The sequence below is a fragment of the Xenopus laevis genome, chromosome 7S (genome assembly GCF_017654675.1).
Source record: "Xenopus laevis strain J_2021 chromosome 7S, Xenopus_laevis_v10.1, whole genome shotgun sequence".
Lineage (NCBI taxonomy): Eukaryota > Metazoa > Chordata > Amphibia > Anura > Pipidae > Xenopus > Xenopus laevis.
Genome location: NC_054384.1, coordinates 43,112,765 through 43,133,239, shown reverse-complemented (window position 1 = coordinate 43,133,239; position 20,475 = coordinate 43,112,765). Strand labels below are relative to the sequence as shown.

General features: G+C 37.6%; 1 protein-coding gene across 1 annotated transcript in view; it reads right to left on the bottom strand.

Annotated features, from left to right (window-relative positions):
• Positions 1-19,276, bottom strand: part of chat.S (choline O-acetyltransferase S homeolog) — a 78,841-nt gene extending 59,565 nt beyond the window's left edge. The window contains exons 1-3 of the mRNA XM_041571160.1: positions 18,809-19,276; positions 5,369-5,451; positions 3,598-3,789 (exon numbers count right to left, since the gene is read on the bottom strand). Coding sequence (XP_041427094.1) covers positions 3,598-3,789; positions 5,369-5,431 — 255 coding nt within the window. The 5' untranslated portion in view covers positions 5,432-5,451; positions 18,809-19,276. The remainder of the gene's footprint in view (positions 1-3,597; positions 3,790-5,368; positions 5,452-18,808) is intronic.
• Positions 19,277-20,475: the final 1,199 nt, after the last annotated feature.

Below are 20,475 nucleotides of genomic sequence, written 5' to 3'. Positions count from 1 at the left end.
ATAATTCGAATCCCTTCCAAAACACCATGTAACAATAAATAATGACCTTCTGTGTCCACCTCTTTATGTTCGAGGGAGAAATTAATTTTGTTACTTAACAAGGATGGCCACTCCCGCCTTTTTTAAAGGGTTGGAAGAGAAATAGTATTTGGAATATTTAGTATCCTTCAACCTCCAAATCTAATTTTTTTTATGATGTGTCTCTTGAAGAAAGGCGACATCAGCTTTTAAATTTTGTAATTCTTTAAATATCAATTTTCTCTTCTGGGGGGAGTTTGCACCCTTTAGATTCAGGGACACAAAGTTAGCCATTACAAATTACACTCTTTACTCTCTTGATATCCACTAAAAATGGACGCTGGATGTATTGTAATGCTGGATCTGTCATGCTCTCTAATACTGAGTAGAACTGGGCATAGCTGCACATATTTAAGTACCACATTTTAAATAACAAATAAAAATCAAACCATAATGTTAAACTAAAAACATTACCAAACATTTGTAATTTAACTTTTATAAATAACCAATAGAATTGGAACATGAAGGATGTGTGGAAAATTCGTGTACTCATCTGCTTCCACCTGGTAAACCAACTGGCCGCGGTATGAGTCCCGATCCACTAGTTATTGTCCTTCGGTGTAACTGAGTAATTGTACTCCAAAAGTTAGATGTAACTGAGGAAGTTGGTGAATAGTCCTCAGAATCTATCTCAGGGTGTATGCCCAGATCAGTTGCCGGAGCACGCAAAGTGACAATGTATGTCCTGCAAGGGAATCCGAATGTTCGCCGAGTCCGTATCGGCAGTGTGATGAGAAACTTATATTTCAGCAGCGACTTCTCACATCTGGGGGTCTCTTGAAGTAGTCGTAGATCTATCCCTTTCTCTCTGCGGGAGGGGTTGTCTCATTCCTTCGTTGGTAAACCTTTGTCTATGTGCTGTTGGAGCCTTATCCCATAAGGGTTGTATCCTGCTGGGAGTCAATCTTCTTGGCTGTTGAGCAGTTATCTCTATAAGTGGTAGTTGCAGGGCCAATAAAAATTGTTTGGTTTGCGAAACATCCTGTAGTACATATGTTCTGCCATTTTTGACAGCAATCAATTTGAAAGGATATCCCCATCTATAAGGGATATTAGTTTCCCTTAGCTGTTGGGTGAGCGGTTTCAAGGTTCTCCTCTTCGCTAGAGTAATAGCTGACACGTCATTCAAAACTTGTAGGGTCGCTCCCTGGTATATGATAGACTGACGATTCCTAGTCGTTTGAATGATAAATCCTTGCTCTCAAAAAAATGTAGACTAAAATAACATCTTTTGGCAGCTTGGCATCTGGTGGTCTGGCTCCTAAGGCCCTATGGGCTCTGTCCATGCGCCATAAATCAGAAGGGTGGTCTGGCACCAGCGTGGTAAAGAAATTATGCAGATAGGCCTTAAGATCTGATTGCTTGACTGCGTCTGGTATGCCCGATGCGCAGGTTATTTCTGCGATTGCGATTCTCTAGGTCTTCGCAAAGCAGTTTTAGTTGAGCATAATCTGATTGCAGGGCAGTATGTTCTTCAGTCAAAGTATTATATGAGTCTATCATTTCATCCACAGTATTCTCCACTTTGTCTGTACGATCTCCTAGCTGAGCAATGTCAGCTTTTACTGTGGTGAGTGCTTGGGCTACTGTGTCAGCTATTGTATGAGTAAGGAAGTCTTTTAAGCTGTTCAGATGCTGTAACAAAATCTCTTCTGTTACCGGGAGAGTGTCTGGGAGCGTATTCATTAAGTCCTGAGTGGTTACATGCTGTGGACTTGGGCTCCGTGAGCCTGTCATGGCTGAAGTAGAAGGAGACTGTGGGGTAAGTGAGTGCGATGGTAGGCCTTCCTGCTCTGCGCCATCTTGTTGAGCATGCTGAGAGGACAAGCTGGAGTATTTATTTATGTAAGGAGACATCGTACCTGCTCCTTCTTTGGTTTTCTTTCGCCCCATTGTGTTCTGTCACCACTGCTCTGGTCTCCGGTGCAGTTGGAAGCTCAATTGCAGCTTATATACCGGCTGTAACACCGCAAGGTCACAGAGCTCAGCGAAGTTGCGTCCTCCTCATTCTAAGCCGCGCATGCGCCCGCCCCCTCCCTTTTATTCACGCAAATTTTCATTGGGACCAAAGCAATGGGGAACATGAAATTTATAAAACTATTGTATCTGCTGCTGATGCTGATGTGGGCCTGGGCAGATTTCTAGTGTTATGTTCCCCTCCCTAGAATTATAATTGAGAAAGTGACAAAAGGCTAAAAATCTGTCAAACTATTTAAATTAAGGAAAATGTTCTTTTAGTAAGGTAATATAATTGCTACACAGCAGAGCACATATGGGGAAGGTAATAAAAGTTGCAAAGAGAAAAACAATTTGCACAAATAAGAATATCAATTTGCATTTTGCTGTGTAATATTCTTCATGAAATGGTTATTGCATTGCGAATTTTAATTGTGCACTTTTAAGAAGTGCTTGAACGTGTCGTAATCTTTTGGAGCAAACATAACTATTTCAGTAGGAAGTTTTATTACATTCACTGCGCACTGGTGCAAACTATAAAATTCGCAAACCCTCTTCCACTGTTGGAATATATATGAATATATGAGGTCTAGGAGCCAAATTGCAGCCCGAGGCAAAGTTCTCACATTGCTGCACTGCAAAATGTATCAGGGCTATTCTCTTTTTTCTGATGAACAGTGCCACAAATATCAAATTAGTTGTGGCCACTAATATTCTCCACACTCTCCATTAAGTTTAACAGAATTTACTAAGGTGCATCACTTTGAAAGCCTACAAAACTTGATTGTATATGAGCATATATTGTTGCCAGTTGTCACATTTCCCTAAAGACAATTTAGAATCCTACTCTTCAAAATGAATAAGGCTAACTGGAAAGGATTGATGCTGGTTAAAAATGGTGGACTAGGGAATAATTTGATTGCATAAGGACTTTGCTAAATGTGTCAAGATATTTGCTTATAAATGATGACAGCTATATAAAAACCAATATTTAACAGGAGGAAATATAAATCCTGCCTGTGTTTTTAATAAATATAAGATTGTGTCCTTAAATTAACTTTGTCAGGTAAAGCAGTTTACCTTAGAATAAATATTTACACATAGTCAGTGATATTCTGAGAGCATTATAAGTTGGTCTTAGTTTATTCTTGTTGTTTTTTAATGCTTTGCCTCTGCAATCTGAAATGTAAATGCTGCCTGGTTGTTAAGGCCTGATAAAAACAAATGGTGGTAATGTGATTTCATAGTTATAGTTGTCAGAAATACTCCTGCTTCATAATGCAGAACTTTTCAATGTTATTGCTATTTGAAAGGCATATACTTACTTTTTCTTTGTCACCCACTTTCTATTTGTCCCTACGGATTTTTTAAGTTCAATGGTTTCACCACTTCATAAATACACTTTCAAAAATCTCATATGAATGAATAGAAAGTGGGTATTTTTTTTCTGTGGTGAGCTCTCATCTCACATTTTGAAAAATCCTCCGTTTATGGTGTTTCAATATATGGCATTATTTCAAATGAAAAATCTGAATATAATTGTAAAATTATAAAGAAACTTACCCAGTTTTCCATGTTTTCTCTCCTCTCTAATAGTTTTTGCTGTAATGTTTCGCCCACACCACCTGGCATCACAAATGTATCTACTATGGCCTTGCTTTTCTTGTACTGTTCCTCTGTTACCAAATGTTTCATGCACCTGAGATACATGTCCATAGTTTGCTTGAGAGGAGGCACAGGGAGTTTTGGTAGCACCTTATAAGAAGGATGAGGAAAAAAATAGAAACAATAGTGAAACTTTATATTGTTGATTTTTCATGTATCAATATATATATATATATATATATATATATATATATATATATATATATATATATATATATATATATATATATATATATATATATATATATATAGATACATGAAAAATACCTTGTGATATGTTGTTGTGGAAAAATATAAATTTTTACTTAATGTACCAATAAAATGAAAATGTGTTATTTGAAGCAGATGTTCTGTTTGTTTTATTGCACTGTTGTCTATCACTTTTGGAGTTGTCTTTCATCTGCCTGCTAAAAATTCCCACCCATACTAATGCTTTCAGGGAAAATCCAGTTAATATATTTGCATGATATGGATTATAGAACCCTAGAAATAGTGCATTTGGGGTAGAACGTGGCAGGGCAGGGCCAAGCAGACCGGGCGCCCTAGGCAAACTGGTCAACCACCTCCCCTCTCCACACCCCCTGTGTGTGTGCATTCACCATGATGTCACACTGGGGGGTGGCACAATGACATAGGGGAGAGGGGTGGAAGGCAGAGCAACGGAGGGGAGCAAAGGGGAGAGCGAACACAAATTAGGGATAGGCAGAAGACCCCTTAACAGGTATCTGCCCAACACCCCCTATCATTGCGCCCTAGGCAGGCCCTGGAAAGAGGAAAAATGCATGCATGACAGGGTTGTAAGTACAGTGATGGTTTACCTACATATTAACTAACAGCTCCGTGTCTATAGCTAAACTCATTTCTCCCCTGAATGAAAGGCACTTAATAGTAGGCAAGAAGGAAAGCTGTCCACATATGCAGTGAACAAGGAAGGTCCAAATTGTGATCTTTTGGTTGAAATGTGCTATATGTACAACAACCATAATTATAATGAAAGGGTGCAGCAAATTAATAAAGGTTGGCAATGACTATGATGTAGAAAAACAAAGGGTCATTTACAAACAGTGCAAAGAGCAAGTGCACTTCAGATGAAGTTGCAGTCCTTCTGAAATTGCATCATTGTGTGATTCTTAATGACACAACCTGCTGTTGAAAAATTACTGCCACGTTAACGGTGGTAGTAGCTCCATGGTTCCCCAGCTTTAATAGACGCATATGTGCATGATTCAGTAAAAGATACACAATGGCACTTAGCAAGCTATACAGAATTGCATAGGTCATGCCTGGATGCAAGTATTTGATTCTCATTCATCCAGGTCATGTTATGTCTGTAGAAATAAGTCAAATCAACTGCACTTGCTGTTTTTTCTTGAAGACGTTTCACCACGTTCTGAATTGAGAAAGGCAGTTGGATGACTGGTGAAATGTCTTCAAGAAAAAACACAGCAAGTCCAATATATTTGACTTATTTCTACTGATACTGATTAACCAGTCATCAATGATGTTTGACCAATCTGCAAATAGAATAATAATATTACCCACATAAGCATAAGCATCTGACATCAGGATGATCTCTTTGCTAACTGAACTACCATCTTAGGTGTTCTAACATATTGTAAATGCAACAGGGATGCATAATTATCATATATTCATCACAAATTTAACATACCTTTGCATCTTCACAGCTTTTGCCCTCTGTGTTTCCTAAGGAGGATTTCTTTAGAACTGGCATTTTCCTTGGTGGGTATAAACCTATGTTTTTGAGGACAAGAAACACACAATATGTAGGCTTTTGTTTTGTCTACTAAGCATAATACATATTGTGCAGTATTTTTAAGTTGTATCAAAATTTTATGACTAAAAGTTGGTGTATATGTGTCATATTTGTAAAGATCTGTTGCAGTCCTTGCAGTCTGTTGCAGTACATTAATGCCATGTATCAGTGATCATAGAAATATTCCATTTCAAATAGCTAATCACCGTATACATAAGGGGTGTAATATATATTACCTTAGACCAATAAAAAAAATTACTTCTTTATTTTAACCCTCAATCCTGTCATAACCCAGCAGGACTAGTGTTTATAACAGTTATTATGAGACATTTTTCAAGCTAACACCTGTTTTCATGGCAGAATTTTACACTATATGTAATACACTTCACATGAAGTTAAAGTGGACCTGTCACCCAGACACATAAATCTGTATAATAAAAGTCCTTTTCAAATTAAACATGAAATCCAATTTCTATTTTTTATTAAAGCATTCATAGCTGCTGTAAGCTCATTTAAAAATCTCAGATGTCAATCAAATATTGTCTGCCCCTCCTCTATGCCCTGGGCATAGAGGCGGGGCAGACAATTACTTTCACTTTCCATTGAGCACTTCCTAGATGTCACTGCTCTCCACACATTCCCCCATTCTCTTTACCATCTAATTGTGTAGCCAGGGCATGGGAATGGACATCGGGTCCCCCATTCTGGTGCACAAACAAGATTCTGAGATGATGCAAGGCTTGCCTTAATAACAGTGTCTACAAAATGGCTGCTGCCTGCTTGCTATCATTTTGAATTTCCAGACTGAAGGAAACAAGATTCAAATCATTTAAACAGTGTAATTAAAGTTCATTTTGCTTGACTAATGTGATAAAATAGGATTTTGAATATTTTCTTTGGGTGACGGATCCCCTTTAATGAGACACACCATATACATGTATCCAAAGTAATAATAATAATAATACATTTGTATTACAACAAACTTATTCAATACTTTGCATACATTTGCTATTGGATGGCCAAATTGGAGATGTTCACGCTGGAGAAGAGGCGCTTAAGGGGTGATATGATGACTATGTATAAATATATAAGGGGATCATATAATAATCTCTCTAATGCTTTATTTACCAGTAGATCTTTCCAGCTGACATGAGGTCACCCATTCCGATTAGAAGAAAAGAGGTTCCGCCTAAATATTCGGAAGGGGTTTTTTACAGTGAGAGCTGTGAAGATGTGGAATTCTCAGTTGTACAGGCTGATATATTAGATAGCTTTAAGAAGGGGTTGGATGGCTTTTTAGCAAGTAAGGGAATACAGGGTTATGGGAAATAGCTCATAGTCCAAGTTGATCCAGGGACTAGTCCGATTGCCATTTTGGAGTCAGGAAGGAATTTTTCCCCCTCTAAGGCAAATTGGAGAGGCTTCAGATGGTTTTTTTTTGCCTTCCTCTGGATCAACTGGCAGATAGATAGTTAATAAAAAAAAAAAAAAAAAGGTTGAACTCGATGGACATGTGTCTTTTTTCAACCTTACTTACTATGTTACTATGTTACTATGTGCTTTTTAAATTTAGTTCCTTTAAACTAAATGTTGTCCCATTTAATCTGTGTACTAAAAAATTGCACCCTAATACATTGTGTTTTGGGAGTGCAATGGGTTTCTTCTAAACATATCTAATAAATAGTTTTAGCTAATATCTCTTAAAGCCATATGTGCTATTTGCAAAATATTTCAGAAGTATAATGAAACAATGAATGCTTGCCAACAAAGTAGCACATACATTTATGGGTTTAACGTTTTGTTATGGCAGAAGTAAAAGTTCATCTAAAGAAATACAGAACAATATATCTTATTTAGTACAAGGTGCTGTTCTATTATTACAGAGAAAAGGCAAATATGCTTCAAAATGTTGAATTATTTGATTATAATGAAGTCTATGGGATATGCCATTATTAACAGGAAACCCATTATCCAGTATTTCTTATGTAACCTTAACATAAAAATATCTGAATAAAAAGCATGATATAGGAGGGTGAGTTAGTCAAGCTGTTTTTTGACAGTGTCTTGAGATCTACTGATCATCCGCTAAAGATCTACTGGTAGATCCTGATCTACCTTTTCAGCACCTTTGGTCTAAATAAAATGCACACAAATTCTACCTGTAGCACTGATATTGTGGCAGCTTCCACTCAAGGTACTACTTGGTTGCTTAAATTAATGCCATTCATTAAAAGAAAAAAGAAAGTGATTTATCAATCATAGGGCTTCTGTCAAGACTCCCCTCCCCATTTACAAACCAGGAGCATGTATAACCAAACCAGTCTTGTCCTGGCTTAATGTGTCAAAGCTTCTGCTCTTCAATAGCTGCCAGACATTGATATGCTACTCTGCCTTTTATTTATATACTGGAAAATGGATGGAAGTATGGGTGGTTTTGTTCAAGAAGAGGTAACCTTTCCCAGTATTACTAAGATCAGTAGTGGAGTAGTTCTGGAAACATAAGGGAAATTTATCCTTGTAGACAGCAGTATTCCTTGACAATTTTCAGTAGGTCTTAGTGTATTTTCATGGTTTATGATATATAAGGATTTTTGCTCTATAGCCCTCAGCCTTCGAATTACCCTAGCAAACAGGCAGCAGCTCAAACGTAGAAAGGAAAAATAAATAAGATCACTCAGATTAGTGACCTAATAAACCAGACATTTCAGTAGCCAGCTGGAAAGAAGCCAAATCATATCAATAAATACAAAAAAATAATACAGAATAAAACATAAACACCAGCTATAATGTTTCTGAAAATTTTCCCGTCTATAGCATGCTAAGTTAATTCAGATGTTCAAACATCAACCACACTTAGTTAGAGCAAACCAAGCTGTGACAATAGGGTGATACAGTCATTACACCAGAAGCAAGAATAATCTGTCACCAGCACCCTACTTGCCAAACTTTGCCAAGTTTGACTGGTAGCATGTTTCTGAGCAAGTGGAGATGTTACTGGTAAGGGCTGACTTAGGAGTTATGGTATATTGGTACCCATGAAAAAATGAATAGAAGGGGAGATGTCTTTAAAGAATAATTTCTGGAAACTAGATGAAAAGCTGGAATAAAGGACATCCTAGGTAAGAATTGCTACAGAGTGTTTTATACTTTGGATAATAGGTTACATAAGCTCTTGACAATGGTAGAAGAAATATGTTGCTTTAAAGCAATGAACAGTCTACTAGCAATATAAAATATAAAGGTCACAAATGCAATTGATTGGCTGGTGCAACTTTTAGGACCTTTAAACCTTATTCAAGTAGGTAGATCTATTAAGTTATGTGCCTAGAATCTGGGATTTTGTAGGTAAGACGTTTTTCTGTCTTTGCAATACCATACCACAAGTATTGTTAACCTTAACTTTCAGCATGACATAGACATTGATATTCTGGGACAACATGCAATTGGTTTTCATTATTTTGCTATTTAGCACTTTGCTCAGCAGCTCTCCAGTTTGGAATTTCAGCAGTTATTTGGTTGTTTTGGTCTTGTGTACTTTAACATCCAATATATCTTATAGGGGGGCTCCTTTTGCCTAGAAAATGTATTAGAGCTCATTCTATTAAGACATCATGGGGCAAATTCACTATGTACCGAAGCGCCTAACGCTAGTGTCAATTCGCTAGCGTTGGGCATTTTCGTTACTTCCCAAATTCACTAATGGACGCTGGCGTAACTTCGCTAGTGTAACCTTTTCTATATTATGGGTGATAGGCTGAAAAAGATCGAAAAAATTTTTGGGGCTCCCCTCCTTCGCCCCTACATTTCCTAACTCATGGCAACTTAACTATACAGTGGGCACATGTGTAGGGCAAAATAAAAATTTTATTTGATGTTTTGAAGGTTTCTCAGGCATTTGTAGTGCTGCTACATATTCCTCCATTGAAATTTGAATTTGGCGCCATATGCAAATTAACCATTGCTAGTGTAACTTTGCTTCGCTTAGCGAATCAACGCTAGCGCAACTTCGCAACCTTTACGCTACCCCTGAGCGCAACTTCTGATTTTAGTGAATTTGCGGAGCGCTGGCGAAACTACGCCTGGTGAAGTGCGGCGAAGTGCGGCAAAGTTATGCCTGGCGCAACTATGAATCTTAGTGAATGTCCCACCATGTCTCTTTACATGCAGGATTTGTGCAATAGGCAGGTATTTTGTTAGATTTTGTTTGTATTGGAATCAGTTATTTGAGTGAGCTCTAATTCATCTGCTAGGAAAGGAAGCCCCCCTATAAGATATATTGGATCTAACTGTCAATTAGCGATGGGCCAATTTGCGCCGTTTCGCTTCGCAGAATAATTCGCGAAATTCGCGAAAACGGCGTATAATTCACGAAACGGCGCCGGCGTCTCGTTTTTGATGCCGGCGCCCGTTTTTGACGCCGGCATCCGTTTTTTCGAAAAAAAAAATTTTGACGCTGGCGAATTTTTGACGCGAATTTTCGCTGGCATTTCGCAAATTTATTCGCTGGCGGCGAAACGCGCAAATTCGCCGAATAAATTCGCCCATCACTACTGTCAATGAATATCTGACACCCAACTGCTGTATGAAGACAGAATGAGGAGAAACAGATGCTGAGAGAGAGGGATAGTGAACATAAACTTGATTATTTCAGAAACAGCAGAGAATGTTTTATTGATTGTATTTAGAACTTTTTTTATTTCAGTATGATGAAGCTCATATTAAATTTTCATTTTCGCGATAATTCCACTTTAAGAAAAATCTAATGACTAGCTATAATATTTTATGGAACCATGCAAAAACTGGGTTATGTTTTATTCTTTATTAGTTCTTTCTAGAAAGCACAAGGGAATGCCATAATTTAAAAAAAAAAAGTAGTTCCATCTTAAAGCGATGCTGACACGTTCCTATAAAAATCATAGGAACGTGTCAGTATCAAGTAGTTGCTTCACCCGGAATAGTTCCCCTGAAAACCCTCCTCAAAGCTGCTCCCCCAGCTCCACGAATCTGCTCTGCCATGACCCTCCGACACTGCTAAAAGATCTTCTGTGCTGTTTTAGTGACGCTGGACTGGAGGCGGCGCCATCCTTCCACGGGCTAATTACGAATGAAAACAGGACTTCAGCCTATGGAAGGATTGCTCCGACCCCAGTCCAGCGTCATGGAAGCAAGGCAGAAGATCAGTTAGCTGTGTCAGCTGGTCGACTGCGCAAAGGTTCGCAGGGCTGGGGCGGCTTTGAGGGGGGCTTTGAGGGGAACTTTTCTGAGTGCAGCAACTACTTGATACTGACACGTTCCTATGCTTTTTATAGGAGCTGTCAGACTTTCTCCTTCTTTCCAAACTTTGAAGCGCTCCTTAAAGACCCACCTGTTTAAAGAAGCTTATTCAATGTACTGTACCTTAATTAATCAATCATTGCTGTATCAAAAATCACAAATTGTTTCTAAAATCCTAATGTCTCAATTGTACCCTAACCTTCATCTTGTCAGCGCTATATAAATAAATGATGATAGGAACGTGTCAGTATTGCTTTAAAGGGGTTGTTTACCTTCAAACACTTTTTCCAGTTTAGTTGTTTTCAGATAGTTCCCCAGAAATAAACACTTTTTGCAATTACTTTCTATTTTCTATATGTGTTCATTTTTTTAATATTAAAGCATGAAGTTTCATTTTTCACCCTTTATAGCAGCTCTGGGGGGGGGGCAACAAGTCTGTAACTGTTCTAAATTGATACATTTAGTTGATACATTAGTTATCTTTGTTCCTGCTGAGCAGAATCCCAGAGTTTTATTAAAGTCATCTGTTATGATTGATACAATTGTTGCTAATATTTCAAAGGTACTGCTGAGAAATTTGTAATGTACTAATGTATCAACCTAATGTATCAAATCGTAACAGTTCGGATTCTGCACCTGAATATCTGACTGAAACTCCAGAGACAGGAGCCCTAAACTTCAAATTTCAATTTTAGAAAAATTATAATAAATAAAAATGAAAAGCAATTGAAAAAAGTATTTATATGAGGTGAACAATCTGAAAACAACTGAACTAAAAAATGTTTAGAAGGTGAACAAACATTTTAAGGTGTGAATAGAGTTTTTTTTTTACATTAGTAACAGTAAGAGCTGTGAAGTTGTGGAAATCTCTCTCTGAAGTTATATTGACAGCTGCATTTGAAATAAAAAGGGTCTTTTTACAAATTGATAAAACACAGGGTTGCTGAAATCAACGCAGCACAAAGCTGATGAAGAGACTGGTTGCATTGTCCTTTTGGACAATGCATCCCCTTTGAGGTATATTGGAGAGATTTAAAATGGGGTTCCTCTGGATGAGCTTGCTAGGTTTCATTTAGAGAAAAGGTTGACTCTAATGGCTAGAAATGCCATATTTTACTTACTGTATTTATTGAACAAGCCTAAAGGTTCTGCATCTCTAGTAGTCATGACCCAGGCCTACAGAGTTGTCACAGGAGTTTCCCATGTTGTATTTTGTTAGAAGCGTCTGCAATACACAAATGCTAAGTTTGTTTCGGACAGCTGTTGGGTTATGGGCTGTTGGGTTATTTATTTTTCAATTCCTGGAGGAATTCCTGGAGGCATAAAGTTTTGCTTGCATAAAAAACTATTGTTCTGCCAAACAAACCCTCCTGTAGGTTGCCAGTCCACATAGGGGCTACCAAATAGTCAATCACAGCCCTTATGTGGCATCCCAGAAGCTTATTTAATGCTAGTGTTGCTCCCCAATAGTGATGGGTGAATTTATTCGGCAGGCGCAATTCGCGGCGAATTTGTGCGATTCACCACCAATGAATGAAATTCGCTGGCGAAAATTAAATTGTCATCAAAAACGAGACGCCGGTGCCGGTTCGCAAATTTTTCGGCGAAGCAAAACGGCGCAAATTCACCCATCACTACTACCCAACTCTTTTTGCAATTGATTGTGGCTCACGGTTAAAAAAGGTTGGGGACCCCTGCTCTAGACTGATGCTGCAGTAAACAGCTGCACACTGATTGGCTCTTACTGCTTGCAGATTGCACGATCAGATCAGAGCACAGCTGTCTTTACAAACATTAAAATTGTCCAATCAGCTACAGAAGTAGGCGGGACTCAGGAAACTTTACAGACAGGAGTCACCAGACTGATGAGAGGGGCCTGCATGGTTTGCTACAAACTAAGTGAATATTTGTAGTGATTTCCAGAACACTGACAGGCACAATATACATTCTGAGGTCACCTACAGCAGCTGCTGTTCTAGTCCCTGTAACCCTTGTGCTAGTCATGGATTAAACCTTTCCTTTTTTATGGTTTTCTTTTTACTTGTAGTTTTTCTTACAATTCTATTGTTTTGTTTATTATATATTAGTTCATGTGGAGCCCCCATACAAATATCCTGATGTGTCCTGAGGATCATGTACATAAAATATGTCCTATGTTTACTGTTTTTCCTGAGGGTATTATATATAAAATTAGCACTTAATTTTTTCTGAGGCCTCCTGGTCCAAGTGCCCACCGATTGCACGTACGTGTGTGTGCACCATAGCGGTGGATGCTGGGGAACGTTGTGTTCCCTATGTGGCTGGGTGGCATGCCACCCCTAGAATTTCGCTGCCCTAGGCCCGGGCCTGTGTGGCCTCGCCACAAATCTGGGCCTGCCTGTTTATTAAGGATTTATTGTAATTGAAATTAACAATTCATTTAGCCTGGATGCATCCTAACCCTAGTGTTTCACTTCCTTTCATGTCATATGTGTCTTGTATCAGTTAATGTGCCTGTGTCTGTACCCGCTGTCTTCTATTGTATATGTTGTCAACTCTATCTATACACTGTCTATATTGTGCCTGGGGTGCCAGTAACTGATGTGTAAAATGTGCCTGGTGTGTCTGTCATAGAATGTGCCTTTGTTTCTTTTCATATAATGTGTAGATTTTGGCATTTCCCAACCTGAAAAATAGTCCCAACTTCATTTCTGCACAGTTCCCATTAAATAAGTGGGAGTCGGTAGTTGGGGTAGGACATTTTTACATAAGCAGAGAATCTAATATTAGCTTTAAGTAAGCCAGTGTATGTCCATCTTTATATCAGAAAAAAAGAAGAGAAAGAGCTGACCAATGTAACTGTACCCTCCCATCCACGACATCCGAAGCCCATGCGAAATGGTTAAATCAAAACATAACTTTTAATACAATGTTAAAACTAATGTCCAGTGTGCAACTTTAAAATATTGATTAGCAGCAGGAAGCTGATCGACCAGGCAAATAGGTGGGTTCAATTGGTTATATGCTATTGCACCTATATAACATACTAATAATCAACTGATAGCCAAAATTATCATTGCCCCTGTGATAGAGTGTAGTCACCGGCAAGGTCACCCAAAGCATACCATAGGCGTACTTGTGTAGTTTATGCCAGTGACCCAAGGCAGTTATCATAACACAATGGGGTTCAATTTGCACCTGGCAGTTAGCCATGACAACCAATCAGAAACTTGCTTTCATTGTTTTCCTTGCAGCAGACTGAAAAAATGTAATCACTGATTGGTTGTTATGGGTTACTGACCAGGTGCAAATTTGCCCAATGTTTATAAATGAGCCTTCATGTTCAGTAGAGTACAGTGTGCCTCAGGCACATCAAAGGATCCAAAGGCCCTCGGATCCAAAAGAGCCTCCAACCCCTTCACCCACAGCGAGTTCCCTCCTGATCCAAAAGAAAAGCTTGTCGTGGATGGGAGGGTGCAGTTACATGGGTCAGCTCTTTCTCTTCTTTTTTCTGATATATGTTTAACTATTTGACCCTGCATACCATCCCCTGTGTTTGATGGTTGTGCTCCCCAATATCTAACTCTTATGCCCATCTTTAGCCTACCCAAACAATAAAACCACCCTCCGACAATGCTACTGGGGCATCTTTGGAGGCACAGATTTTCACGACTAAAGGGCTGTGGTTGCCTTGGGCTAGTATAGAAGGCCACAACATAATGTGCAACATTTCTACCCTACTTCTTTAGTTAGGCTTTAGCTCTTCTTCAAAGACATTTTATTGGTTTGTGGTATCAAAGCTTTCAAATGTTACTTTTTCCTTAAAATTGTTTAATACTAATAATAGTAACACAGTTGTTTATATGTTTTCCATGCAAACAAAAAATTATGGCAAAATCCCAAGTTTATCCTTCTCTAGTGCTCACATTTTGCTTATAGCATTAGGGTATGAGGAGAGTTCTCAAATAAAAATCTATATTATGGATTTGTTAGTGTTCCTAAATTGATATTGAGCTCAGACGAGAAATTAGAGGAATAGAGCATCTGTGGAATTTACTCATTCATTTACTCATTCATTACAATTCATGTTTTTTTCTGCTATAGTATTACTGTGGATTATAGGGTCAAAGACAATGAGAAATATTTACATTACAAACTCTGATAACATAAATATTGCTTAAAGATTTAAGGGGAAAAAAAGGAGGAAATTATGACATATGCAAGAAGCCAATTGTAACAGCACTGTGAAGAGAAAGAATGCTCATGGAGACCTATAAAACATTATGCATTACATATTGCTGGAACTGTTATAGATTTCTCATGTAACATGTTAAGAAAATGTATTTTTACAGAGAAAAGCTTTTACATGAGTCACTGTAAGACTGCAATTGTGCTAATAGCATAAGTTTCTTTACAGAAGTATCCCAATAATTGGATGGCATCATGCACCATCATTTAACCTAGTAAGGACATAGCAAAACAAAATAACAAAACAAAAAAGATAAAGAATCTTTCTCTATTCTAAAAACAATGCCATAACAAAAGGCTTCTCCTGTTTTTCTTCTTATCAGATAGCCACTATAAACAAAATACTGCTTGTATTCTGAATCACATAAGGTGGAACTGCCAGGCAGAACATTAGAAATGTCCATGAAGTGCTTTTTTGGTGCTCAAGGAATAACAGCATGTGAATATTCACAGAATGCTAAAATGTGAATGGTTAGACCAGCCTGCGTTGAACTGGCTAAATATCACAGCTCACATTATTTGTTAACAGAAAAGGAGTTGGCCTGTGATGTGCCACACTGATCATCTGAAAAAAAATGCTCCTGGGCCATACTTCATAGGGGAATGTATTACATTTTAAGTTTAATTACTTATTGTTTAAATTAATCCTGATAAATTGTAGTAGGCAATCAGTTCAGAAAATTTTATCTTAAAATCTCAAACTCTTAACTTAGCTCCCATCACAAAATATAGTAAGTCATTTTAAAGGAAGTAGAGAAAGCAGATGGCTGCCAGGAAAGGGATCTTGCTATCACATAATTACTTATTTTTTATTTACATTTTAAGTTTTACACAAGCTTTAGTACAGCAGAATAATTTACTAGTCTATTAGAAGCTGTAATTGTATTTGCATTGAAAAGTTCTGTGACCTTGCCTGGCCTGCAGCCAGGGCTTGGCCTACCTGAGGCAACTTGGCCAGCCGCCAAACTGAGAGTTGCACTAAAACCTGGCCTCCAACTGATGCAAGGACTCACACCTGGGAAAAGGGTATCTAATCCAGAGCAATTATTAGTAAAGTGATTGGTAATGGGAGCCCATATTATACGTGCTGCTAAACCTACATACATTATACCATATAGCAACAATATACATTACTTTTTTGCCAAGAGAGGTGTAAGCGTGATATTAATAATATTTGAAGACACCCTTAAATCTAATTTTGGTAGCACTGACTTAACCGGGTTTCAGTAACATGTTAATTGGGGAGGCCTGAAAAACTCAGGTGAAAAAAACACTGTTTTACATAATTTTTCATCCCTCACTTATAAAAAAACATACCAATTGAGGATTCATATAGAAAATTAGTTGAGATTAAATACTGTATATTGTATTAAAAAGAATAGGAAAATGAGATTACAGCTCAGAAATATAATATAACAATATAACAGTAATTAGCTGTCCTGACTTGTGTAACTGTCAAGTTGATACAGTAAGTTAATGGTGAAACCTTCTACATTGTCTTATATTTTGTCTTCAGAAGCAATGTTGAGCGATGTAAACTTCTGTGCCATCACCAGCACGATGAGTTATTGTCATGAAATGACACCAGGTGACTTAACTAGACAAATGCAACACTCGTTTTTGTATCTGATTGTGCCAGCATATTAATCACTTTAATGCTGCTCTGCAATATCAACGTGTCCTTCTGTATGATACTGCTAAGCTTTAATTGGCATATTTGCATCTTTTCAAGTATAAAAAGACACATATCAAAGCTGGCTGATGCTTGAATATATCACCTTTACGGTTCAATAACAATATATGCACACATGCCCATATAAATTGTGTATTGCATTCATAACAGTGATCCAAGTAAATAAATATATCTTGTATCATTCCTACATAATTATTTTTTTTCCCTTTTTTTTCTTAAATTTATTCCTACATAATTAAAACATTGTTCAATATTACATTTTATATTTTTAAAGTGCAAGTGTATAAAAACATCACCTAGTGGTAGAGTTACCACCCCTCCTCGTTCCTTAGTACTAGGATTGGAAATACAAAATAAAAATGGTGGATGTAAGTAAGGGGAAACTATGCATATTATATTTGTGTGTATTTCATAATTTATTAATTTGTTGAAAACTTTAGAATGGTAGCAGATGGCTTATTGTGTTCACAGAACATTCTTTCTTATGACAGCAAGCTCCCTGCAAAATGAACTTTAGCTAGATAGTAGTGGCATAATTTTTATTTTTTTAGGGCATGGAGAATTTGAACTGTTTGTCTTTCTTTCTGTTGAGTTCACCGACACTGCCCTATGATTGCTTAGGTTAGTTCATCTCTTTCGCCACAATAATTCTTATAGAAAAATTGATTCTGATCGTTGATAATGATGTTTGGATTAACCAACAGCTAATAATGAGCGTTTGATAAATCCCATTGATATCGATCATCTAAATACTTGGAATGTTCAAATTGATGGGAATCCAGGATCTCACGTTCAAATTTTGTTAATTACCCCATATTTTTTTAAAGGTTTTTATTCCTCTAGATATTTAATATTATGCTTTTGTAATAATAATTAACTTTCTGTCAATGCCCTTTTATTGTTCTCTTTCCATACGTCATTCGGACCACTACTTGGTCACTGTCCCTTCCAAAATGTGACTGTTCAAATGCCATGCTATTGTGGCACGCAATCACAAACAAAAAAATTAAGCAGGCACCAAAAACATTGTGTTTTGTTGCCTGTCTATAACATTTATAACCTAAATTAATTCAAAGGGAAACCTTCTCTGTTTAAAAATATAAATAAAATATGCTTTACTGATAGACTATGCTTTATCTTTAGGAACACTTTTATTGCCTTACTATACCAGTGGACATGTTCTTGGCAAATGCATTCTTAAATTCTGATTCAAATGTAAACCAGCACAGAAACCCCAATGTTACTTTGAAGGCCCTTGCCATATTGTTCTCAATTTATGTGTTGGTGCTTAAAATCGCCTGAAAAGAAAAACCCATAAGGGAAACAAGTATACCAGTTTGTTTTTCCTGCGCTCTAAAGGTTAGGTGCTACCACTGCCATTCACTAGTTATCAGAAACCAACAAGGATTTGGGGGACATCTTTACTGACAGAATTCAGGGAAACCTTTAAAAATAATGATGTTATGTGGTTAATTTCCACAGTGAAGCACTGCATGCAACAAAACTGTTCTTCGGCTTGACTGTAATGCTAAAAAGATTAGAAACCTTGTGTTGTTCAAAGAGTTTGAAGGTAACTATACACCTGCTGTTATATTTTTTCTGTGCACATATGTCCAGACACAGAAATATACAATGCAAAGCTGTGTTTGTAATTGTAAAGAAAATAGTAATGGCTAGGAGATAAGTTTGCTGATGATATCACATTAACATCATTAATAATGAAAAGACCACAGAAAGCATCAGATGGATTCTGAATGGTTTTCAAACCCGGAGGTCTAAGTAGTAAATTGAACCAACAAGGAAGACACTTATTAGAGGCTGTTATAGAAAAGCTTTTCTGCTCTTAAAATACAAATATTTTTTCTTTCTCTGCATTTGTTTACAGCACAACCATGAGAGCTATAATCCATGCACCCAGAAAAGAAAAACATGCAACCAGTATTTCTTTTTAACTGCTGGTTAAAGGCTAAATGCATTATAATTCTATGAACAAGCATTCTGTAACATATACCTGCACGCATTCCCTCTCCAGATGCCACTGGATATATTTAATTTCATAATGGTAAATTAAGGCTCCAGGGCAGACAGACTATTACCATCATATACCTATCAGCTTTGAAATCATTAGTAAGATTACTTACCTGCTTTACTTTACACAGTCGGAGCTTCGGAGTGTATTCTCGTAAATTCCCAGTGGCACAGCAATCAGAGATTCCTATTGATAGGCGCTGCTGGCGACTCTGCCGCTGTCCATGGTACCATTTCTTGTCGCTCAGCCCTGGGAGTGAATATCTTGCGGGTCTTTAGATTCACTAGCACCTGAAAAGATCTGCCCCTATGAACCTCTTCATTCCCACCTTCTGTCATGTTGTGGATAACTCCTCCCTCTTTCCCATTTATGCTGCTTTCAGTAATTGGTGACAAAACCAACTTCACCAGGTTGCCTCCCTCACTCTGCAACTTTCCTTCCGAGACTCGACACAATTTGTGTGATATTGTGATCAATCAAAAGCCAACGCATATGCCACACGGAATGGCAACTGCAAGCACAGACTCACACTTCTCTTTCCTCTCATGAATAGACTTAAGAAACTAGTATTCCTACTATATTGGGAGTTTGACATCGACGAATGGAGTAAAACAGAGAACAAAAGAAACCCTGCCAAAACATCTGCAGCATGACTGAAGCATGCATATCTTTATTGTAAAGGCTACATTTTTATACGGGGTTTACCTTTCTTACTGTCCTTATTGGTCTGCGCACAAATGTATAGGAAATGTAATGAACTGGTCTAGTATCTGTTTACCCCTCTCACTCTCCTGTGTTTCTGAGCGCACTCATCTGTCTATAAATCTATTCACTTATCCAGCTCTAATTATAAATCTTGCTTATACAGACTCTGCAGCAGTAGGAAAGATACTTCAGTGGGATGTTTGCTATCACTATCAGTCTCCTTGAAAACTCCTAATATTCTTGGTCGTGGAACACTTCGCGTTGAGTTATAGTTGCCCCTTAGAATATTGATCAGTTGCAAGATGTAATTAACATTTCTCCCACTCCCTTGGTATGATTAACGACACAAAAAAACCCACAAAGCACACTCCTAGTTACCCACACTCTGTCTCTCAAAATAACAATTTTTTCATATTGAAAATATTGCTGCATATCTGAAAAATAAAGAGGTGGGTTTTTGGACACGCAGAGAATAATTTGATCCATTTAACTGCTAGTAGCCTTGTGTGTTATAACTCGGGCAGGTGTGCAGAAAAGCTCTAGATAACCTGACACAGTTATGTGATTGGTGGACTGACAGTCAGGATGGCAGTCACAGGGACATAATATGATTGATGTATCGCTTCTGCTTTCTTTGCTACTCGCCCTCACCCTGTGAAGCATGATGGACACTCTGTATTATATGAATATGTATGGAAAGCCGTGATTTTGCGAAGTAATCAGGCATATGGATACCGGATTAAAAAAAAACTGTATGGGAGCAACGTACAGTCTTTTTTTTTAATACTGATTTTATATACTTCATTAGTACATATTTCCCCATTTTTTCCTAAACACATTGATTTTCTTGGCTAATGACAAACGAAGTTGTTACACCAAAATTGTGCAATCAAATAGTCTTTCATTTGAACCTTAATTTAAAAATAATTTCTTTACTGTTATAACCTGTTGCGTTGTAACATCTGAGAACAGTTCTGGCAGATTCTTTTCTTATGGTCTATAGCAAGTTGTTAGTAGAAGAAGACAGGACTGGTGCAGGAAACGCATTTGTCAAGTGCATCTGTCATTCAAGCC